The sequence below is a fragment of the Vanacampus margaritifer genome, chromosome 9, assembly GCF_051991255.1.
Source record: "Vanacampus margaritifer isolate UIUO_Vmar chromosome 9, RoL_Vmar_1.0, whole genome shotgun sequence".
Lineage (NCBI taxonomy): Eukaryota > Metazoa > Chordata > Actinopteri > Syngnathiformes > Syngnathidae > Vanacampus > Vanacampus margaritifer.
This window is the reverse complement of record NC_135440.1, coordinates 21,356,625-21,376,012: the sequence shown is the minus strand read 5'-3', so window position 1 is coordinate 21,376,012 and position 19,388 is coordinate 21,356,625. Positions and strand designations below refer to the sequence as shown.

At 40.6% G+C, this 19,388-nt stretch overlaps 2 protein-coding genes across 5 annotated transcripts in view; one reads left to right on the top strand and one right to left on the bottom strand.

The window, feature by feature from the left end:
* Window positions 1-19,388, bottom strand: part of ctsk (cathepsin K) — an 83,201-nt gene that overhangs the window by 19,909 nt on the left and 43,904 nt on the right. The gene's annotated exons all lie outside the window — the stretch shown is intronic.
* Window positions 3,466-17,796, top strand: lingo4b (leucine rich repeat and Ig domain containing 4b). 2 transcript variants are annotated; one of them, XM_077576956.1, is made up of 3 exons: window positions 3,466-3,614; window positions 13,787-13,898; window positions 13,974-17,796. In XM_077576956.1, the coding sequence occupies exon 3, from the start codon at window positions 13,986-13,988 to the stop codon at window positions 15,795-15,797; it is 1,812 nt and encodes a 603-aa protein (XP_077433082.1). In that variant the 5' UTR covers window positions 3,466-3,614; window positions 13,787-13,898; window positions 13,974-13,985; the 3' UTR covers window positions 15,798-17,796. The 2 variants fall into 2 exon arrangements, with proteins under 2 accessions (XP_077433082.1, XP_077433083.1); XM_077576957.1 differs by lacking the exon at window positions 3,466-3,614 and adding an exon at window positions 9,969-10,125.

Genomic DNA, 19,388 nt, shown 5'->3' with positions numbered 1-19,388 from the left:
GTGTGTGCGTGTGCCCAAAATAAAGCTCATGGGCCACATTTTCTCTTTTGGTGACATTTTTAAAAAGACATTTCTTTAGGGCAGGCATTCCAGTAATACTTAATTCTTATGATTTTTGGGGGGATTGGATTGTGTTTTTTCTTCTTCTCTTAACTCTAAAATGTACAGTATGTATATATATATATTATTTTGTTCAAAAGTGCATCAGTGACTGCGGCTCTCCTTTCCCATATGCGAGGGCATTGCCCAGAGAACAGTACAACACTAAGACAATGTGAATAATGTAAAGTTGATTATGTAAATGCTTGATGGACCGGATGTGGTTCTACTTTGCCCACCCTTGCATTAGAGTCCACGATGCAGAAAAAGCCTCTTCCACTTGGTCTTGAGGCTTAAACAACGTCCAAGTTTTGCTTTCCCAGTTAAGACTTCCACATTTTCTTTCATGAAGCACAATGTTGATGTGCGCACAACGTGTGTGCGTACATTGTGTGCATGCGTTGTGTGCTCACTTGGAGACTAATTGGCTCCCTATTGAGCCCTGGTGTCTTTAGCTGACTGCTGTTTGTTTGAAGATCCGGACAGAAAGGTGAAAGATCACCATTCAGTCGCTCACTCTTAATTCTGCCCAGTCTAATTGAGCCCCTCTGGATTTGTACCTCCGCAAAATGGAAAACCCACAAGAGAGCGTTTGAACTTGACTCGCCCCGAATGCAACCAAACGCTCCTTAAATATTTTTTTTATTACAAGTACATGTAGGCTAGCATCATTTGGGCTTCGGACATTAGTGTTGGAATAATCAATAACATGAATAACCAGAAACAATTCCATTTATTTAGTCTCATTGTATTTCTTTGTTGTGTCTATTTGGGCATGAATCATTGTTTGTTATTGAATCATTGTTTGTCCTCTTTGCGTGTTCCAAAACTTGAAGACAGATTTAATGTAAGAAAAAACACCTTAGCAAAAATGATTTTAATCTAACAGAGATCTCTGGACATCGTAACAGACTCCAATTCATCACTTAACAGGTGGAATTCAGAGCGCCGAATGTGCCTCTTCCGCGTGTAAAATGGCTTCTTATAGTTAAAACCGACCGCCTCTCTTTCATTTGTAGACAAAACATACTCTCTGGGTACTTTTCCGTGAGCGATGGCGAAAACAGAGTCAGGGGTGCGTGTTCGGAACAGATTCTGTTCTCAAGGACCAAATGTGTTTTCCCACAGAGAAGGAACTTCTAGACCAAATAATATGTCCCAGCTTAAGGTCAAATTATACTGAGTTCAACACTACTTGCTTTACACGTCTATAAAACCTTTCAACATGATTAATATAAAGAATTAAGATGTTAATAATGTATAACAATGGTTAATATATGAAAATAAAGAATTTAAATGTTAATAATATCTAACATTATCCCTTTATGATAAATTGTCTATTTTATGTATTTGTTCTGATCAGAAACCCTTTGAACCGTTTGAAAATCTGAAGAAAAAAAAAAAACAGTTTCACTGATTGCCACAAAACTTAGCGGCAGGGCTGGATTGGCCATCTGGCGTACAGGGCAGATGCCCAGTGGGCCGGTGCCTTTTGGGCTCGATGTGGTGCTATTCAATTATAATTTTCCTCCATTTTACCCTAAGAGACCAGCCCACAATTTAAAAGGAGCAGCCCATTAATCAATTTAAGTGAGCAAACTGATCTAATAAACATCAGTGGTAGAATTACGTGGTAGCCAAAGATGTCCAGGAATTGGGCTGGGCCGGAGAACCCAAGTCAAAATACCAGGGCCGATTATTATGGCAGTCCAGCAACTGCTTGGTGGACAAGTCTATCATAACAGGACACATCAAAAAGTCTCAGGACCCATGCCTGACATTGACCAGAAAGTCAGCCATGTTGGTTTGAAGCAAACATTTTAAGGTCAATTTGCCCATTCATGCAAAGTCATCAACAATTGAACTCGGGAAGTCACAACAGGACACACAAAAAGTCTCAAGGACACATGTGACCTCTAAGATTAACCTGAAAGTTGGCTACTTGATTCAAAGTAGCAATTTGGGGCAAATTGCAGGGCTCATACGTCATAAGTTCACATTCTCCATTAAGTGTGTGTATACATGAGAGGTCTTCCCTGCCAGAGAGTTTTTTTCTGGCGGAACACGTCGCTCCGGATGGCACGAAACTGTGGTCCAATCCAGACACTTGGCTGTCCCAGCTCTCGCTGCGGGCCGAGGAGGTAATGTAGCGTCCGGGCGGCTCGCCAGTGCAGAGAGTAAAAACATCCACACGAAAAAACAAAAACGTCACAAATCCTCTCAGAGCTGACAGCTTGGGGATTTTCCCGCCCATATTCTGATTATCTCTGCCACCATCACGGACGTGTCTGACGCTCAGGGATGCTTGAGAAAAAAAAAAAATAAATTCACGCAGGGATACTGCAAACATTAACAAATATTTGGGGTTATTTAAAGTACTCCTTTTACATTCAACTTGATCCCAAATTAATTCAGACGTAAAACAAATAATAGTTTTGTAACATTTGATGTGGCTTTGTAAAATATTTTCACACTTTTTTTTTTTTTTTTTTAGAAAGTGCCACCTCCAGCGAGAGTTCTGTTCCTCCCAAGAGAGGCGAGTGTCAGAGCGGCCTCGATAGAGGCGAGCCCTCCCACGTGAGGCCGATGACGGCCAAGAATGACATGCTTTAAGCGGCCTAACCAGCAACAGTAAATGAAAGTGCTGATTCTCAAAAAAGAAAAAAAAAAGTTTGAGACAGTCTCTCTAAGAGAAGATTTTCATATGTTGCGGGTGTATCTGGAACAGTTGTAATAACTAGGGGTGTCAAAATTAGTGCGTCAATTTAAAGTTATTTTACAATTTGAAAAATAAAAAATAAGTTACTTCATGTTAAAGATTAGATATGAAAAAAAAAATGCCTCTTACAAATGCAATTATGCCATCTAGTGGCAGGAACATGACCTCAACACAAATCAATGTCACACTTATTTTTTTTTACAGTACAGCACATCTTTTTTTTAAATTTTAGCTCAATTTTATGAATTATTGTGAAATTACTGTGTCAATGACTAAAAGATACAGCCATATTTCTTTTAGTTTCACATTTTTTTCCTACTTTTATGTTAACAAGTGTATGAAAAAGTTTTTTTAGAACAGATATAAAATTTGCGATGAACCCTATTGAAATCATGCGATTAATTACGATTACAACTCTTAATCACCTGACACCCCTAGTAATAATCAATAACATCACCTGCTGGAAATTTGGAGGCTTTCAAGCCGTGTCCACTGATTCCAAACGGCGCTGCTGTGTTGTGCACGCACGTTATTGGCGGATCCGAGGGATCACGTGCTTCCCGCCTCAAACGGGAGGAGGGATGAAGATGCAGCGTCGGCAGCAACTTTCTCTCGCTCTCTCTCTCTCTCTCTTTCGCACACACGCGCACAAAGTCGACCTGAATTCTTGCGGTGGTCCAATCATGACAACTCTCGGAGGTTCTGAGAAGTAAAGCAGGACGAGGAGTGCGTGTGGACGCTACACACATGAGAGGCTGGAGGTGAAAGTGGCTGCCATGGAAGCTTGGTTAAACGGGTATGTTTACTGACTTTTTATCACGGCAAATCTATTGTTGCGGTTGTTTTTCACGCAGCTGATGCAGCAGACAGCTTTGTGTTCAGTTTTTTTTTTTTTTTTTTTTTTTGGTGTTTCTACTAAATCAGCTTTATGGACGGCACGGGCATGTTACGCTTGATTGAGTCAGAACTGGGACAGCACTTGATCTACTTTGAGTTTAATCAAAATAGTTCTTCTCAAGGTTGAATGAACAGTGAAATCATCGGTAACCATTCACTTTAACCCCTGGGCGTTATTTTATTTTGAAATGGCTTGGTCAGAACCAACAAAAAGCCAAAAAATGGTCAAATAACGTAACATGTAGTACTTTTTTTTTTTAATTTACCAAGCAGCATACTAAACCATAATCTCTTGTATAGGGTATTTTCAGGTGTTTAAACAAAAAGTGTTTGTGCTATTTGAAATAATCAAATTGTTAATCCTGAAAGCAAATTCTCATTGTAGTTATTCCACTTTAAAGTTTAAAGTAAGCCTGATGGTGAATAAAAAAAAGAGAACCCTAACCCTCTGACATCGCCATAGCAACGCTTTATTACTTGACAGGAAGCAATAAATATAGTGACACATTTTTACCAACCTAATATTTTGTAAGGCTGTCTTGTCACAAGTGAGTGCATTGCAGTACCTTAATTGCGGCATTATTTATTTATTTATTTTGGTTGACAGTGTTGGCGGTATTAATACGGGTGACTACCTCTGCATACATGCTATGTAAATATTTGAATTCTTCTTTGCTTCCAATTCGTTATTCACATGAAATTTGTGCAAATAATCTATCCAAATAATCCACCACAGACACCCCAAAATATTAACAAAAAATACATTTGAATAAATAAACAAATAAATACATAAATAATATTTTTGCAAACACAGAAACCAGTGTGCAATAAATACAAATGACTAACAAAGTAATTAAAAGAACATTTAACATGACTTTAACATTTATTGAAGACGCTCTACAGACGGCAAAGTGTGTTTCACAATGCAAACTTTTATTAACAATTTGAGGTAATGACAAGCCTCCTGGTCTGCTCAGCAACATTGACGTAAAAACCCTGACAAAATTCAAGACTTCAAAATAAAAGCCGCCAATTTTTACAACTGTTTGGTCCAAAAGTAGCTTACTTAGCATTCACACAAACTATGTTGACAACTGCTAAATAATGCACCACATGCCCAAAGAAAATGTGGTGAAAATGTGTTATTCTACTGCATGCTTTTATTTTGAAGGTCTGACTTACGACAGGATGCTAGACCAGTGTTGCCATAATATATCAATAGCGTGAACCCTTTTTACACAACTTACAAAATGCTTCGGATGAACGTGCATCGATTTCGAGAAGTGAATGGCAGTTATGCGTTTTTGTACGAAAAGTAGGACAAAATTTAGAAGAAAAAAAGAGAGAATCGTACGAAAACTAGGGCACGAGAAAACCCAATTTCTACTTTTGGTGGAAATCAACTGTCAACTATATAGCACACAGGCATTACTTTGGCACTGTCAAGTTGATCCCAATTCTCATATTGGTGTGAGTCAAAAGAGAGCGTTTGTTGCATAGTTGGGTCAAAAATAACCCAACTATGGGTCAAAAATGGACCGATCCTCTACTTTTTGCCTTGTTTTATACAAAATGACCCAATTTTTTGATCCAAATAAAGCATCTGACTACGGTAATATTTATGAGTCATTTTACACAAAAAAACACATGACTAACTCAAAGTTGGGTCAAAGTGACCCATAAAGTGGATCGGTCCATTTTTGATCCATAACTGGGTCTGTTTTTAGGGTGTGGGATGTTGTCAGGTAACTACTAACCACCAAGCTGATGTCACTTTGTTCCGGAACACGCTCTGATGTACAAGTATGTGAGCTGTGAAAGGAGTCAAAGTTGTCGCCATTTGTCAGCCGTAGATCGAAGGAAGCCGTTAGCGCCCTGGAAGCTGTTAGCGAAACCCCCCCCCATGTGCACCTTAATACTCCAAATGAATCACGCAAACACTTCCTGCTCATAAAAAGCCCTGATTAAATTGAGCGTTTGGCCGGCTCCCGAGCATCAGCACGCAGAACTTGGAGCTCAAGCGATGAAGAGGATGACCAAGTGCTCTTCATCGTTAGCTTCCTAGAACAAACCGTGCGGACACAAGTGCACTACAAAAAGACTTACAATGTCCAAGAGTCTTTTGGGATAGATTCATACTGCATTGGGCCGATTCCAATTCGATGCCTATATTTGATATTTCTACCATGTACCAGTAATACATAAATAATATAAATATTGAATATTGAATATTGGCCAGGCCGGCTGTTCCCTCCACTGATGCAATTGAAATACTACGAGACATGATTTGATTTCTCTACTGAAGGACATGGCTCAAATGTAAATAATAAATACTTCTACAGCTCTTTATCAACATCATCACAGTGCTAAAAGTGCTTTATGAGGCTCACATTCCCCCCCCACTGACACACACACGTATACCCCAATGGGCAGCTGCTGTCATGCGAGACACAGCCAGGCCAAATGGCAGCGATTCAGTGTCCAGTGTCTTGCCCAAGGACACTTCAACAGCAAACAGTTGGAGCAGGGATGCTAACTAGCGATCCTTTGGTCATTGGACGCCCAAATGTAGCATATTTCATCTTAGGTTAGGATTTGAGCTCCAGCTTCCCTATGTGGAGTTTGTATTTCCATTACAATGCATTTATTGACACCAAAATGTTACATTATGTAAATGTTTTTTTTTTTTTTTTTTCTGGAGAGCTCAGTATTGTTCATTCATCATGTCATCATCATTGCTCTCTTTCTCTCTTTTTTTTTTTTTTTTAATGTTTTTAAAAAACTAATTTTATCTAACGGAAGTCTGCTAGCTTAATGTTGAAGTATAATGTGAAACACCATAGACAGGCTAACGGAAATTAGCATCGATGTTACGGTGATTATTAACCTACAAACAACAGTTCCTTAACACATACAGTACAAGCAGAGCATACAACAAACAAACTGACAGGCATAATATTGAGGGAACAACAAAAATGACTGTCTATGAATCCACTGCCTTCAAGTCAAAATCCATAAACAATAACCGCAACAAAAAAAAAATACCGTAACAAGCTTATTTTGACAGACTAAAGGACTACAAAGTACAGGACTGTTTTGAAACATAGGGAGTGAAAACAAAAAGCTAAAGTAAAGAACATAGCCCCAAAAAATAAAACCAGCACAGTAACAAAGTGCTTTATTAATTCAGCGGTGATGTCATCGTATGGCGGTGAAGAGGGCTTTCTCGCAAAGGAGGCGCACAAATAACGAGGAGCTAAGAGGATTATGAAGGGCTCTCCAAAAAGCAATACGCTGAAATGATTAAACAATAGATTATAAAAGATCCTGGCAAAAGCACATTTGAGTAATCTGTTTTTAAAAGGGATTGGAGCCAACGGTCGGCTTCGCGCGTTGCCACGGTGACGGCGAGACGCTTCACGCACATCAAAACAGATCAAAGCAGCTTTCGGCGTCGATAAAAGTCAGCTCGATGCTCTTTGTTTCGGTTACACCGAGTTGACACCAGACCGTTTATAACTGGACCGTCTTGTTTTGCTCATTTGTTTATGAGAAAATGGCACTTTTGAAAGAATTGCGGGAAAGGAAACAATTCCACCAAGAAGCACTCCAAACGTTGCTCAAAGAACCACAAGAAACGTTTCTTGAAGAAGAACTACCAGGAACTTTCCTCAGAGAAGAACGACTACAAAGTGCAAAATGGCAACAAGAATGGAAGAATTGATAGAAATCTTCCTCAAACAAGAAACTCTCATGACATCTCTCAAATCGCCACTCGAAACCTTCCTCAAAGAACAATCACTGGAATCCGGTCTCAAAGAACCACTAGAAATGTTCCTCAAAGAAAATTCCTCAAGCAAAAACCACAAGAAAAGTTTATACTTCTCGTACTTATTAACATACGTGACTAACTTGAGTCGCCCAGAATGAGCGCAATCACTTTTTGAACTCTGCCAGGGTTATCCTGTCAATCAGCGTTATCCCGCCCCCGCCTCCCCACACATGGCCAGCGTCAGTTTGCCGCGTCGACCTAATTTGTGAGGTGCTGCTGCGCTGAGACTAATTCCCTCGCCTCATTTATGGCTGCTATTATTAATATTGCCGACGCAGCACTTTGTGCTTTTTGCGCAATGTGGAAGTTTGTCGTTGAGCGGATCCGTTCAGGATCCGGCTTCATTGCGTTCTTCTTCTCAGGGGTCATCAGAAAGAGAGCGAGAGAAGTGTAGCATTTGTAGGTCAAAAAACATTTTAGATGCAAGTAAACCTTGGCTATAGGCAATACTTACTCAATAGGAACCACTAAAAACCTTCCTGAAATAAAAACTTAAATTTAAACCTACAAAACATGGAAGAATTGCTCAAAGAAAACGTTTTTAAAGAACCTTTCAAACCGTCCTCAAAACACAACCGTTAGAAACATTCCTCAAATGGAATTTAGATGTTTCTGGGGTTGGTGAAAGACTGTGGTTGGTAACCCGGTGGGTAGTAAGTGATGCATGGTCGGTGCTGGATTTCACTTTCCTTTCTTTTCTTTGATCCTTCCTCGGGTCTCCTGACAACCTCACGACTCCAGCTGGTTCCTGAAGTATTCGGTTTAGGTGAACGGTATGGGATTTTTAATAGGTTTTAGGTGAATTAATGAGATATATTACATACACAATACACACTCACACATGCACACACGCACATAAAAAATAAAAAATAAAATAAAAAAGAGCAATGATGATGACATGTCGAATCGGTAAAATTACGGAATGATTAATACTGAACTCTCTCAGAAATAAAAAGAAACATTCCTCAAAGAACCACAAGAATCCTTATCAAAATTTGAAACCTTACTTGAATAATAATAAGAAAAAACTGGAATGGCCACAAAAAAAACACACTCAGGCCTCTAACCAAAAAAAGATCTGTAAATACTCCGTTTATGCATTTGCGCGTGGACATCGATAACTGCCGCTTCAAAACATCACTACCTGTGACAAAATATACAGATACTGCTCCACGTAGAATAACAGGCGAAGGACGACGTTAAGGACGGTTATTTTCCGCCACCTTGCCATTCCACGCCCCGAGGCAGGTCCTCCGTCAAAGACACCGATACCCGTGTTGGGTCAGACCGGGACGCAATGCCAGCTGTTGAGTTTTATTTTGTATGTATGTAGATTTTTTTTTTTCTAGACAGAAGGGACAGGATATTATTTTTTACAAAAAAACGTGAGATAACTATTAAACAACTTTTTTTTTTGGGGGGGGGGGGGTTATTGTTTTACAAAACAGAAGTTGTTAATTATTTATTTTGATTCAACGCAAAGACAATCAGTCACCTTTCAATGAGGACTACATAAATTGGATATTTACTTTTGAGAAACTGAAAGTTGCAGCATTTGGGCAATTACATTTTTTTTTTTTTTTTTAATGATTGATCAATTATCAAAAATAATTATTGATTTGATAATCAACTAGCTGCCGATGAATTGTTACGACCAAGATGAAGGTGTTCCATTCATTACCATTCCCTGACTCAATTGGCCAATTCCTCAATGATTACATTAACTAGCTTCCATCGTGTCTATTTTCCAATCTTGCCTGCTGAAATGTAAATCATGCCCCACCCACCTTTGTGCCGCTTATTTCGTGTAAAATTCATACATTCAAACTAGAATGAGAAGAGTCATAATCCACAAAACTCTTTTCTCAATGGCTCAGACTTGGCCAATTGAAAAGGTTCCTTTCCAAATGGCACAGATCCAGCTTTTGTCACTCGGAAGAACAAATTGAAATTCTTTGTCCCCCTTGACATTTCTGGGACGGTGCAGTCCTGTCACCGAGCACTTGGCGTGATGCGCAAACTATTTTTCTCTAGGGGAGGGGCGGGGGGGAGTAAAAAGTCTTTGTTGCTGTTTTGTCAAGTCAAGCATCAGGCTGGTAAAAGTCAGTCCTCAGGGAATGCGCTTTTTGTGGCACTCATAAAGCAGCTGCTCATTTCTGCAGTGTTTTGCTTGTTTTGCTCTGCAGGCAAACCTTTATTTTTATTATTTTTTTTAAATATTTGCTGCTTGCATGTACCAGGCCTCCGGGGGCCGCCACACTGCGGCAGGTGCCACAAGCTCATAAAAGGAGGCACGCAATCGCACACAAACACACACGCGACGAGTGTTCCAGCCACTTTAATTGGGGATTTGAGGCTTGTCGTTCTCACTGCGATCAGCTAAATATATCGCGCCGGCGACGAGTGTCACAGAACAGAACCGGGCCGCGCTGGGCCACGTTGTGGTGCACCTGTTGCCAGAAAGATAGAGGAGGAAGTCAGAAAGCCAAGAGAGCAGGATTTGATGAAATGAGCAAGATGGATATTGATCATGCTGATCGGATTCAGACGTGAGAGGGCATCAAGACCAAACGAGGCGGTGCGTATTGAGCCGTGCCCTTAAGAACATGGAGATTTGCGTGTTTTGTTGTTGTTGTTTTTTTTTACCAAAAAACTGAGCATATGGGACCCATTTCCCAAACTTTGTGTGGACACGGAAATTTGAAAAGTATTCCTCTATGATTTGAAACATAATGTACATAAATGTATGATTTCAAATTTAATGACGCACACATCAAAATAATGATTTGGAGCATCAATTAATGCTGCGTAATAGTAAATTGTTTTCATGTAATGAAGACGGCAACATGATCTGTACTCAAGGGCGGGAAGAACATTTTACTTTCTCATTTTCTAATTTGACAGCCAGGGTCAGTCAGCAAGGGCCGGCATGCCTTGGGTTGTGTGACCCCCTGGTTAGAGAATAGCTAGACGGGTATGACTGAGTGGCTGCACTGGAGATGCAACGCACCTGCCAGTTTGTATCTCTCACTAGCCCGGATCAGACCGGATCACAACTCCAGACTGCGGGAATCTGGGAATGTTCATCACAGAGTTGGGCACGAAGGACAAAACTCGAAGTTTGAGCTGTAGGGGGCGCTGCTAACTGTTTCTAAATACATTATACATGTTTGAAGATCATGTATGTACGTATGGACTACTCAATAGAGGTTTAGTGTTAAAATGTTTCTTCATTAATGGAATTAGTCATTATTACTAGGCACAAGCCTGTTAGCTCGCAAGCTAGCTGGTGGCTAGCATCTCTCGTCGCAGCAAACGTTTATGGACGTGGAGACAAAATAATAATGAGAGGTATTTGATTGACAGTTGACAGATGAGCGGGCGTATTTTCAACACATTCAGTGGACAACAGCTTACTTTTTTAAACCTTAATTTGATATACTTGGCCATTTTTGTAATCGTTAATATTGGTCAGGCTTGCTAACACTCTTCTCTGTGACGCGTCAAATTTTGATTTTACAAGGACTTTAAGTTGCCAATTTAAGGACTTGAGTTAGTATTCATGATCATGTTTACGTCGGAAAATCCGCTATTGGGCGATAGATATTAGCATGATGTCACTTTATTAAACAATACAATGGCAGCATTGATTGCAAGATGATTTAATAATAGAACATGTGTAATGGCATTGTTTTTAACAGCCGTGTAACAATAGAACATGTTCAACGAAATGACGTATTTACAATAGAACACGTCTCATGATATAATCGGGCATTTAAAGTTTATTCAACAATAGAACATGTCTGATGTTATATCTTATATTTAAAGGTGACAGTTTGATGACATTTAAAGTGTATGTAACAATAGAACATGCTTACTGACGTGATGTTTATGTAATAATAGAACACTGTTGACCTTGTGTAATGTAATTAAAGTTGATTTAACAGTAGAACCCGTCTTGCGATATTATGGATTAAAACTTCATCTAATAGAATGCCGAATGACACGTATTGAATTCGATTTACCGTGACGCCTTAATGCGTGATAATTTAATTCTGAGTGATGACAGACACTTTTTGCACCCGTACCTGTTTGTGTTTGTGCGCATGGTCATTGTGGCACCTCGAGAACTCGACACTGCGAAACTGACACCAAGTTAAGAGTTGAAGCTGATCATTTGGTATTTGTGGCCTACTGAGGAGTGACTCCATGTCTGGTTTATACTGCCCCCAGGTGGCCAAGAGGTGCACACCAGTATGAGCAGCACAATGTCCATTGAATTGAAGCAACAACAATTTTTTATTTTATTTTTATTTTTTTTTCTTCTTTTTTTTTCAATGCTAGGCTAGATGAATGGAATTTTCATTCATTTCAATGGGATTATTTGAGATGTTGCTGCAATGACTTGACAAGATTTGCATGAAATTTTGTGGGGACTTACTAACTAATTCTACTACCATATTCGGACGGACATAAAGGATATTAAGCAGGGATGTGATTTGACCAAAGTGAAATTATCTGAAAATTTAGCCGGGGGTCTGGGGGCCGCTGGCACCCAGCTAGGTCCAGGGTCCGTGTTTTTAAGTACTTTCAATGCACTCACATGACAAAGAAATAGACAAAACAACAGCATAAATTTTCAATGTATATTGAACTATCCCATATAAAATGGCAGTTTTAGTCAACTCAAAATCAGTCACATTCAAAAACATTGGACTGCCTTTGCTTTTAAAAACTATCACTGAGAATATCATCATATCTAACTAATGTGATTACTAAGTTAACACATAAATAATGTTGAAGAGTTCAAATTTCATGAACAAATAATTGTATCATGACCAAATGAAAAGTAACTCATGTTAGAGCATACCACAAATGTCTTTGTTATAGCAGAAGATGTTATCTGTCGGAGTCATGTGCATACACAATGAACTACTAAAAAAAATAAAAAATAAAAAAATATTTTAAAAAAAATCGGATTTTTTTTTTTGGGGGGGGAGATAAAAAAAAAAGCGGAATTCCGCGAATTAGCGGAAAAATCACATCCCTGATTAAGAAATGTTTTTCATAAAGAGGATGAACAAAAAAAAAAATCACCCCACTCTTTCCACTCTTTCCACTCTTTCCAAATGTAATGAGATGGCACCCTTCCACACTGGCACTCTCCAGATGCCCGCCGCCTCCAGGCGTGCCGTGAAGGCCTCATGTGCGCGGTCGGAGGCGACACTCGCGGCTTTTAGCGGCAGGGCGGCCTCTGTCTCACTTGGACGCCTGCGAGGGTGTTAAGTGCTTTTTAAGACCTCTTTTTGGGCAGGATGAAGTGTCCTCGGAAAAAAAAAGTGAGATTTGGTCTTTCATCATCAGTACAGTGGTTATTTGGTTGTCGTCTTGTGTATCCTGGTGTGCAGAATTCTCTCACTCGTGCAACATCTGCTTCGCACTCGACCTACATACATGTGCATGTTCTGTTCTTTACTTTACTCCCTTTACAGCAATGTGATGCTATGGAAATCCGTAAAAAATATTATTATTTTTTTAAAATTTAGTACATTCTTTGTCCTTACTGAGTGACCAATAAGACAATTCAGCACATTAGCAGAGCGATTGCTTTATGAAGTTACGAATACTGTTGTTCACATGCCTTGGGTGCTGAAATGGTTTTCTAAAGCTAGAATCTCTAGCACACAGCTGCTACAAAATGAATGTTTTACAACTCTTTCTTTTCTGCTGTTTGCGATTCTTTCACTTCTTTTGGTTTGTGACATTTAATCAGCAGGATGCGTAAAAATGAGCAAAAATCATGCAGCTAATGATATGATCACAAACTGACTGGAGGTTCTAAACAGTAAAAGTCATAGCTGTCTTCTTCAACCCATGGTCACGGTGTTACATAAATGGGAGCTATGTGATATTGGTTGTTTACTATTTTGTATGGAAACAGTTCAGCAACCCAGTAAATAGTTTATCTGAGGATTTGTGAAAATGTGTCTGAGTGAGTCTGATTGTGATATAACAATGGGGCTAATAACTTACATACGGTAAGAGACACTTAAAAGCTAAGCAGTTTCAGTGTTAGCATTTAGCACATTTTTAGCACATTTTTTGTTTCATGTTTTTAATAAAGAAAAATAGCGCTGTACCGTAAAATATACATCTAAAAACAAAGAAGTTGGTGAAAAAGAATGGAAATCAGTGTTTCATGCATTTTCTGAAGACATATCTCTCTCTGTTTGCTGCAGGCAATGCTAAAGGGGATGCTAATGACCAGGATCAAACAAGACCACCAGACCCAAAATCGACTCCAACTTGACTGGTCCTGGTTATGATCCTCTGCACTCAGGCACTGCCACGGTACTTTTGTTCATAAGTCAAAATCGCAATTCTACGTTAGCATCCAACTGACGTGCGATCTGTGTGTCTTTTCAGAAAGGGGGTAAGATGTTTGCAGAGTCTGTGGGTCGATGGCTGGCATGGGGCATCCTGCTCCAGGTGGGACTTTGTGTCTCCGCAGGAAGCTGCCCTCCTCGCTGCTCGTGTCGGCCCGAGGCAAAGGAAGTCATCTGCTCCGGCAAACATCTGAACGCCATCCCAGAGGGTTTTCCCGGCGATGCAAGACGTGTGGATTTATCCTACAACAAGATTCGGACGGTGGGGCGTCGCCAGTTCTCTGGCCTCCATGAGCTTCAAGATCTGGACCTGAGTGACAATATGATCTCGATGATTGAGGTAGAAGCTTTCCAGGGCTTGCAGAATCTCAGGACGCTTCGGATTAAAAATAATCGGCTCAAGATCCTCCCTGTTGGCGTTTTCTCTGGCCTGTCCGGTCTACGTTTTCTAGATCTGAGCCAGAATGAGATTCTGGTCTTCCTGGACTACACCTTCAGAGAGACGGTGAATCTGCAGACGTTGGACGCCGATGAGAATGACTTGGTGTTCATTTCCCAGCGAGCTTTCTTTGGCTTGCAGAGTTTGCAGGAGCTCAACATCAACCGCAGCAATTTGACGTCAATCCCCACCGAGGCGTTGTCGCAGCTCCAGAGCCTCACTTACCTTCGCATGTTGCGTCTCACCATTTCTACGCTGCCCAACAACGCGTTCCGCCGCCTGCACCGGCTGCACACCCTCATTCTGGCCAACTGGCCCTCACTGGACACGGTGGCCAGCAACAGCTTGATTGGACTCAACCTGAGCGCTCTGGTCATCAGCAACTGCAACCTCAGCGTTGTGCCGTACTCAGCTCTACGTCACCTGGTCTACCTGCGCTTCCTGGATTTATCCTACAACCCTATCACTGTAATTCAAGGTAATCTGCTACGGGACCTCCTAAGACTCCAAGAGTTACACCTAGCCGGTGGGAACCTTCTGCGAATAGACCCGGGGGCCTTCAAGGGCCTCGCCTCGCTCCGCATGCTCAACTTGACATCAAACCAGCTTACAACTTTGGAGGAGAGCACCTTGCACTCAGTGGGGAACCTTCAGGTTCTGAGGTTGGACGGGAATCCCCTGTCCTGTGACTGCCGGTTGCTCTGGGTGGTCCGTCGGCGATTACGCTTGAACTTTGACGGACGTCAACCCGCGTGCTCGTCCCCCGACACAGCGAGGAAGAGAGAATTTAGGGACTTTTCCGAAAAGGAGCTGCCAAGGGTGTTCACCTGCCGGCCTGCTCGGATCCTCGACCGCAGGCCGCAGGAGGCCAGGGTGGAGGATGGCACCACTGTTCTTTTCTCTTGCAAGGCGGATGGGGATCCTGCTCCGTCCATCACTTGGATCTCATCCCACAGGAATGTGGTTCCTCCGGTGGGACGAATCAGAGTTTTACACAACGGTACCCTGGAGGTGCGCTTTGCGCAGGTCCACGACAGCGGCACCTACCAGTGCCTGGCGGGCAACGCCGCCGGCAACGACAGCATTACGGTGGGTCTCTACGTGAAGGGGGGCCCGCGCAACCGAACCATCCCCCTTTTCACAGAGGAGGACTGGCTAGAGCCCCCGATTCCTCAAGCCACCAACTCCTCGGCCCAAGTGGCAAAGCCGTACCCCTTTGACGCCAAGACGCTGATCATCGCCACCACCATGGGCTTCCTGTCCTTCCTCAGCTCGGTGGCCATCTGCTTCATCTTCATGTTCTTCTGGAGTCAGAGCAAAGGCCAGATCAAACACACGGCCACCATCGACTTTGTTCCTCGCTCCTCCATGGGCGGCGGCGGGGATGGCGGGGATGGCGGCAGGTTCACCATGAAACTTATTTAAAGCGTCACCGTTTACTCAGATGTCTTTGAGACTTTCTTGAACTCGTTCTAACTTTAGAGCAGGGGTTCTCAAACTTTTTGGGGTCTACACAGCAAATCGGTCAGTGTTACATTTCCAGTGTTCTGTTAGGATAAAAAGTTACACTGTCAGAGTAAATTTCCTTGAGTGTTGGGGTGGGTGTTGGGTGAAACCAGAATAGCCCAATAGCCCACATCTTCATTTCTGGGGAAGGAGAAACATCCAGTTGTTGTTGGGGCGTCATGGCTCAGTGGCAGCGTCGGTTGTCTCCCGACCCTGCAAGCGAGGGTTTGATCCCAGGCCAGTGTGACTATTTCAAAGTGTCCTTGAGCAAGATAGTGAACCCCCAGTTGCTCCTGATACCGCGTCATCAGTAGTCAAAATGTAAAGCGGTTTGAGGGCCTTGTAAGGAGGAAAAACGCTATATAAATGAAGTACCATTTACCAGAGTAAAGTGTAGTTTGAGTTAAAATTTTTAACACTGACCATAGTGCAATACACTCATAAGTGTTTTAACTCCAGAGTTAAGTGTAGTTTGGTAGAATTAAATGTTCAGGTAGAGTACTTTCAACACTACTCAGTGTTCACCAGTGTATATTTTTAACATCATACAGTGTTGGAGTAACACTGGTTAAGTGTGAAAGAAGTAACACTTTGAAAAGTGTCAGATTTACACTCATTGGTGTGGACACATACAAACGCGTTTCTAGTGTTAGATTTAACACTCTCAGTGTTAATTTAACACTGGCCATTTTGGGACATAGGGACATTTTTCCCTTATAAGGCTAACCCAAATTAAACTTCTATATGATGTAAGGTTCAATGAGGATTCAAGTCACACTTTTTAAATCAGGGGTGGGCAATCTCGGTCCTCGAGGGCCGGAGTCCTGCAGGTTTTGGAGGTTTCTTACCTCCAACACAAGCTGATTCCAATCAACGGGATCGTTATCAGGCTTCTGCAGACCTTGCTGATGAGCTGATCATATATCAGCTGTTGTTGGAGAAGGGCGACATACAAAACTTGCAAGACTCCGGCCCTCGATGGCCACCTCTGTTTTAAATGATAGGATGTAATAATACATTGCAAATAATTTTTGCAGACCCCAAATTACGGTCCAAGGACCCAAGTTTGAGAACCACTGCTTTCGAGCCGTGTTTCATCTTCGCCAATGAACATCTCACCATGCTGGCTGTGGCCAACTTTGCTTCTGTCACGGACATCAACTCGTCCAGATGCAAATGTTTCTGGCTTTAAAACCTTACAAGTGCTTGTTTCAGCGTCCATTTTGTCATGTTTTCATTGCCAAGACGAGTAGATACGCTCACTGTGAACACCAGTCAGAAAAAAAAGCAATAAATAAATGATGTAGATTAGCTATTGAGTAACAGCTCTGATGCTTCGTGTACATAGGAATGTGCTCTTTACCATTTGAAGCTTTAGCAGGTTTGTCAGGATCTTTTCTTACTTTATTATGACACTTATTTTGTTTTTGATAAGCAAGAAATCACTTTGTTGTTTTTATTTTTTCTTATTTTGTACCTGCACCACACTCGATAATATGTGCCTCACTAACTTCTTTTTGGACGAGAATTCACTCCCGAGCATCACCATTTTGTGAATATTTAGGTCACGGACTTTTAGTGTGTGTGTGTAATGGGTTCCTTTTTGTTAGCCTATTTAGCATAATTACGCAAGTGATTGTTGAAATACTGGCATAATAACACACAAAAAAAAAACATCAACGGGTTTGCTATTAATGTTTTTTCCCCTTTATGTCAATTTAGATTCTCAAGCATCCAGGTTGTTGTAATTTGCAAAAGTAGATTCAAGGCAATGATTGTTTAATTTGTTTCTTTCCCCCTTTGTTTTCCAGAAAGCTAAAAAAAAATGACATGGGCAATTATGCTATTAGGCTAACATTTTGTCATTAGTCTGACAATTACTTTTGATGTGTGACAACTATTAAATGCTTTAACAGTGCACATGTGTAGTGTTTTCCTTATTAGGCTGGAACAGATTGCTGGCATTTCCATTCATTTCAATGGGTATAGATGATTTGGGATACAATGATCAAACAAAGCTTGCATCTCAAGACTCCACTGTACTTGTTTGTTATCACACCCATCAAAAGTTGAATGGGTGTGTACTTGAAGGCACTCCAGAGAGACAATAAATTGTTTACAAAACATTAAAAAGTCCCTTTTTGATAATAAATCCTCTTTACAGCGATTAAAGACCGGTGTTTCAATTTACCACATGTATTTTCTGCATTGCCTTCTTCTTGTTACCCAACAGCAGATGAACACAAAAAAAAAAAAAGAAAGAAAAAAGAATCAGATCTAATCATCTTAAAAGCAAATCTTCCTGCGGTGAGATCGTTGTGTTGTTAGTGACAAAGGGAAGCACACATGCTTACATAACCAAAGCACTTAATCTGCACTCCGAGGACTTGGAACGGAGACACAAAGTGGCCTGGTTGTAAGGCAACACAACAATGAGGATTACGTGTACACCTGCGCACACAAATGCAAATCCATTTGTGGCCGTTTACATGACTTGTTATGTAAAATTGACTTTTAGATGTCCTGCATACAAAAAGTTGTGCGTCCGGAGTGCCTGCCTTTCCATCAAGTGTGAAATTAAGTGTTAGCACAGATTAGCATTAGCCAACAGTCTATATCGGGAAAATAATGGTATACAATAAACCCTACGCTAACATATGGGAACAGGTTTAAATAGTTAAAAATAATAATAATACAGCGATACTTTGGGGTATAATTGAGCCAATTTAAGAGTTTTTCAAGAAACGATCCATTCGTTTTGACTATTTCTAGCTTTGGCCTGCAAGCAAAAATTTGAGACACGAGCCCGGTATGTTGGCAGTGAACTCAACTCACTTCCCAACAAGCAACAATTTGGTAGATGGTAAATTCATCAAAAGAGACTTCAAGTTGTTTATTGCCACAAACATTTAAATTTACTGTCACACTCTAAAAAGAGAACTGTTGAACTAATTTAAGATTATAAATTGAATTGAATGACCAATTTGCTTTTGCTTGATTTGTAACACACAATTGAATTAAGTTAATCCAATGTGAATATATTAAGTTTGATGAATTTTGAAAAGAACACATAAAAAAAAAAAAAAAAAAAAAAACACACTCTAAAATATTGTTTTATATAATTTGGGCTAAATACGCGTCTGCACTTTGGATTAACTTCATTTAATTGTGTGTTACCAATTGAAGCAATTTTCTTAAATTGCTCAACAATTCAATTTTTAATCTTAAATTAGATCAACAATTCTCTTTTTAGAGTGTAGAAGCAGCACTAAAGCCATTGAACTGAAGCAAAATGTGTGGCAAAAACGCTTGAATCCTTTACATTTAATTTATTTATCTCACTCTTTATAAAGTACTATATTAAATATTTAAAACAAATGACGCACGCACGCACGCACAAACACACATACAAAAAAAAAAAAAAAAAAAAGGGAGAACAATGATGATGACATTTCAAATGATCAATACTGAGATCTCCCAAAAAAAAAAAATAATAATTATTTATCTCAC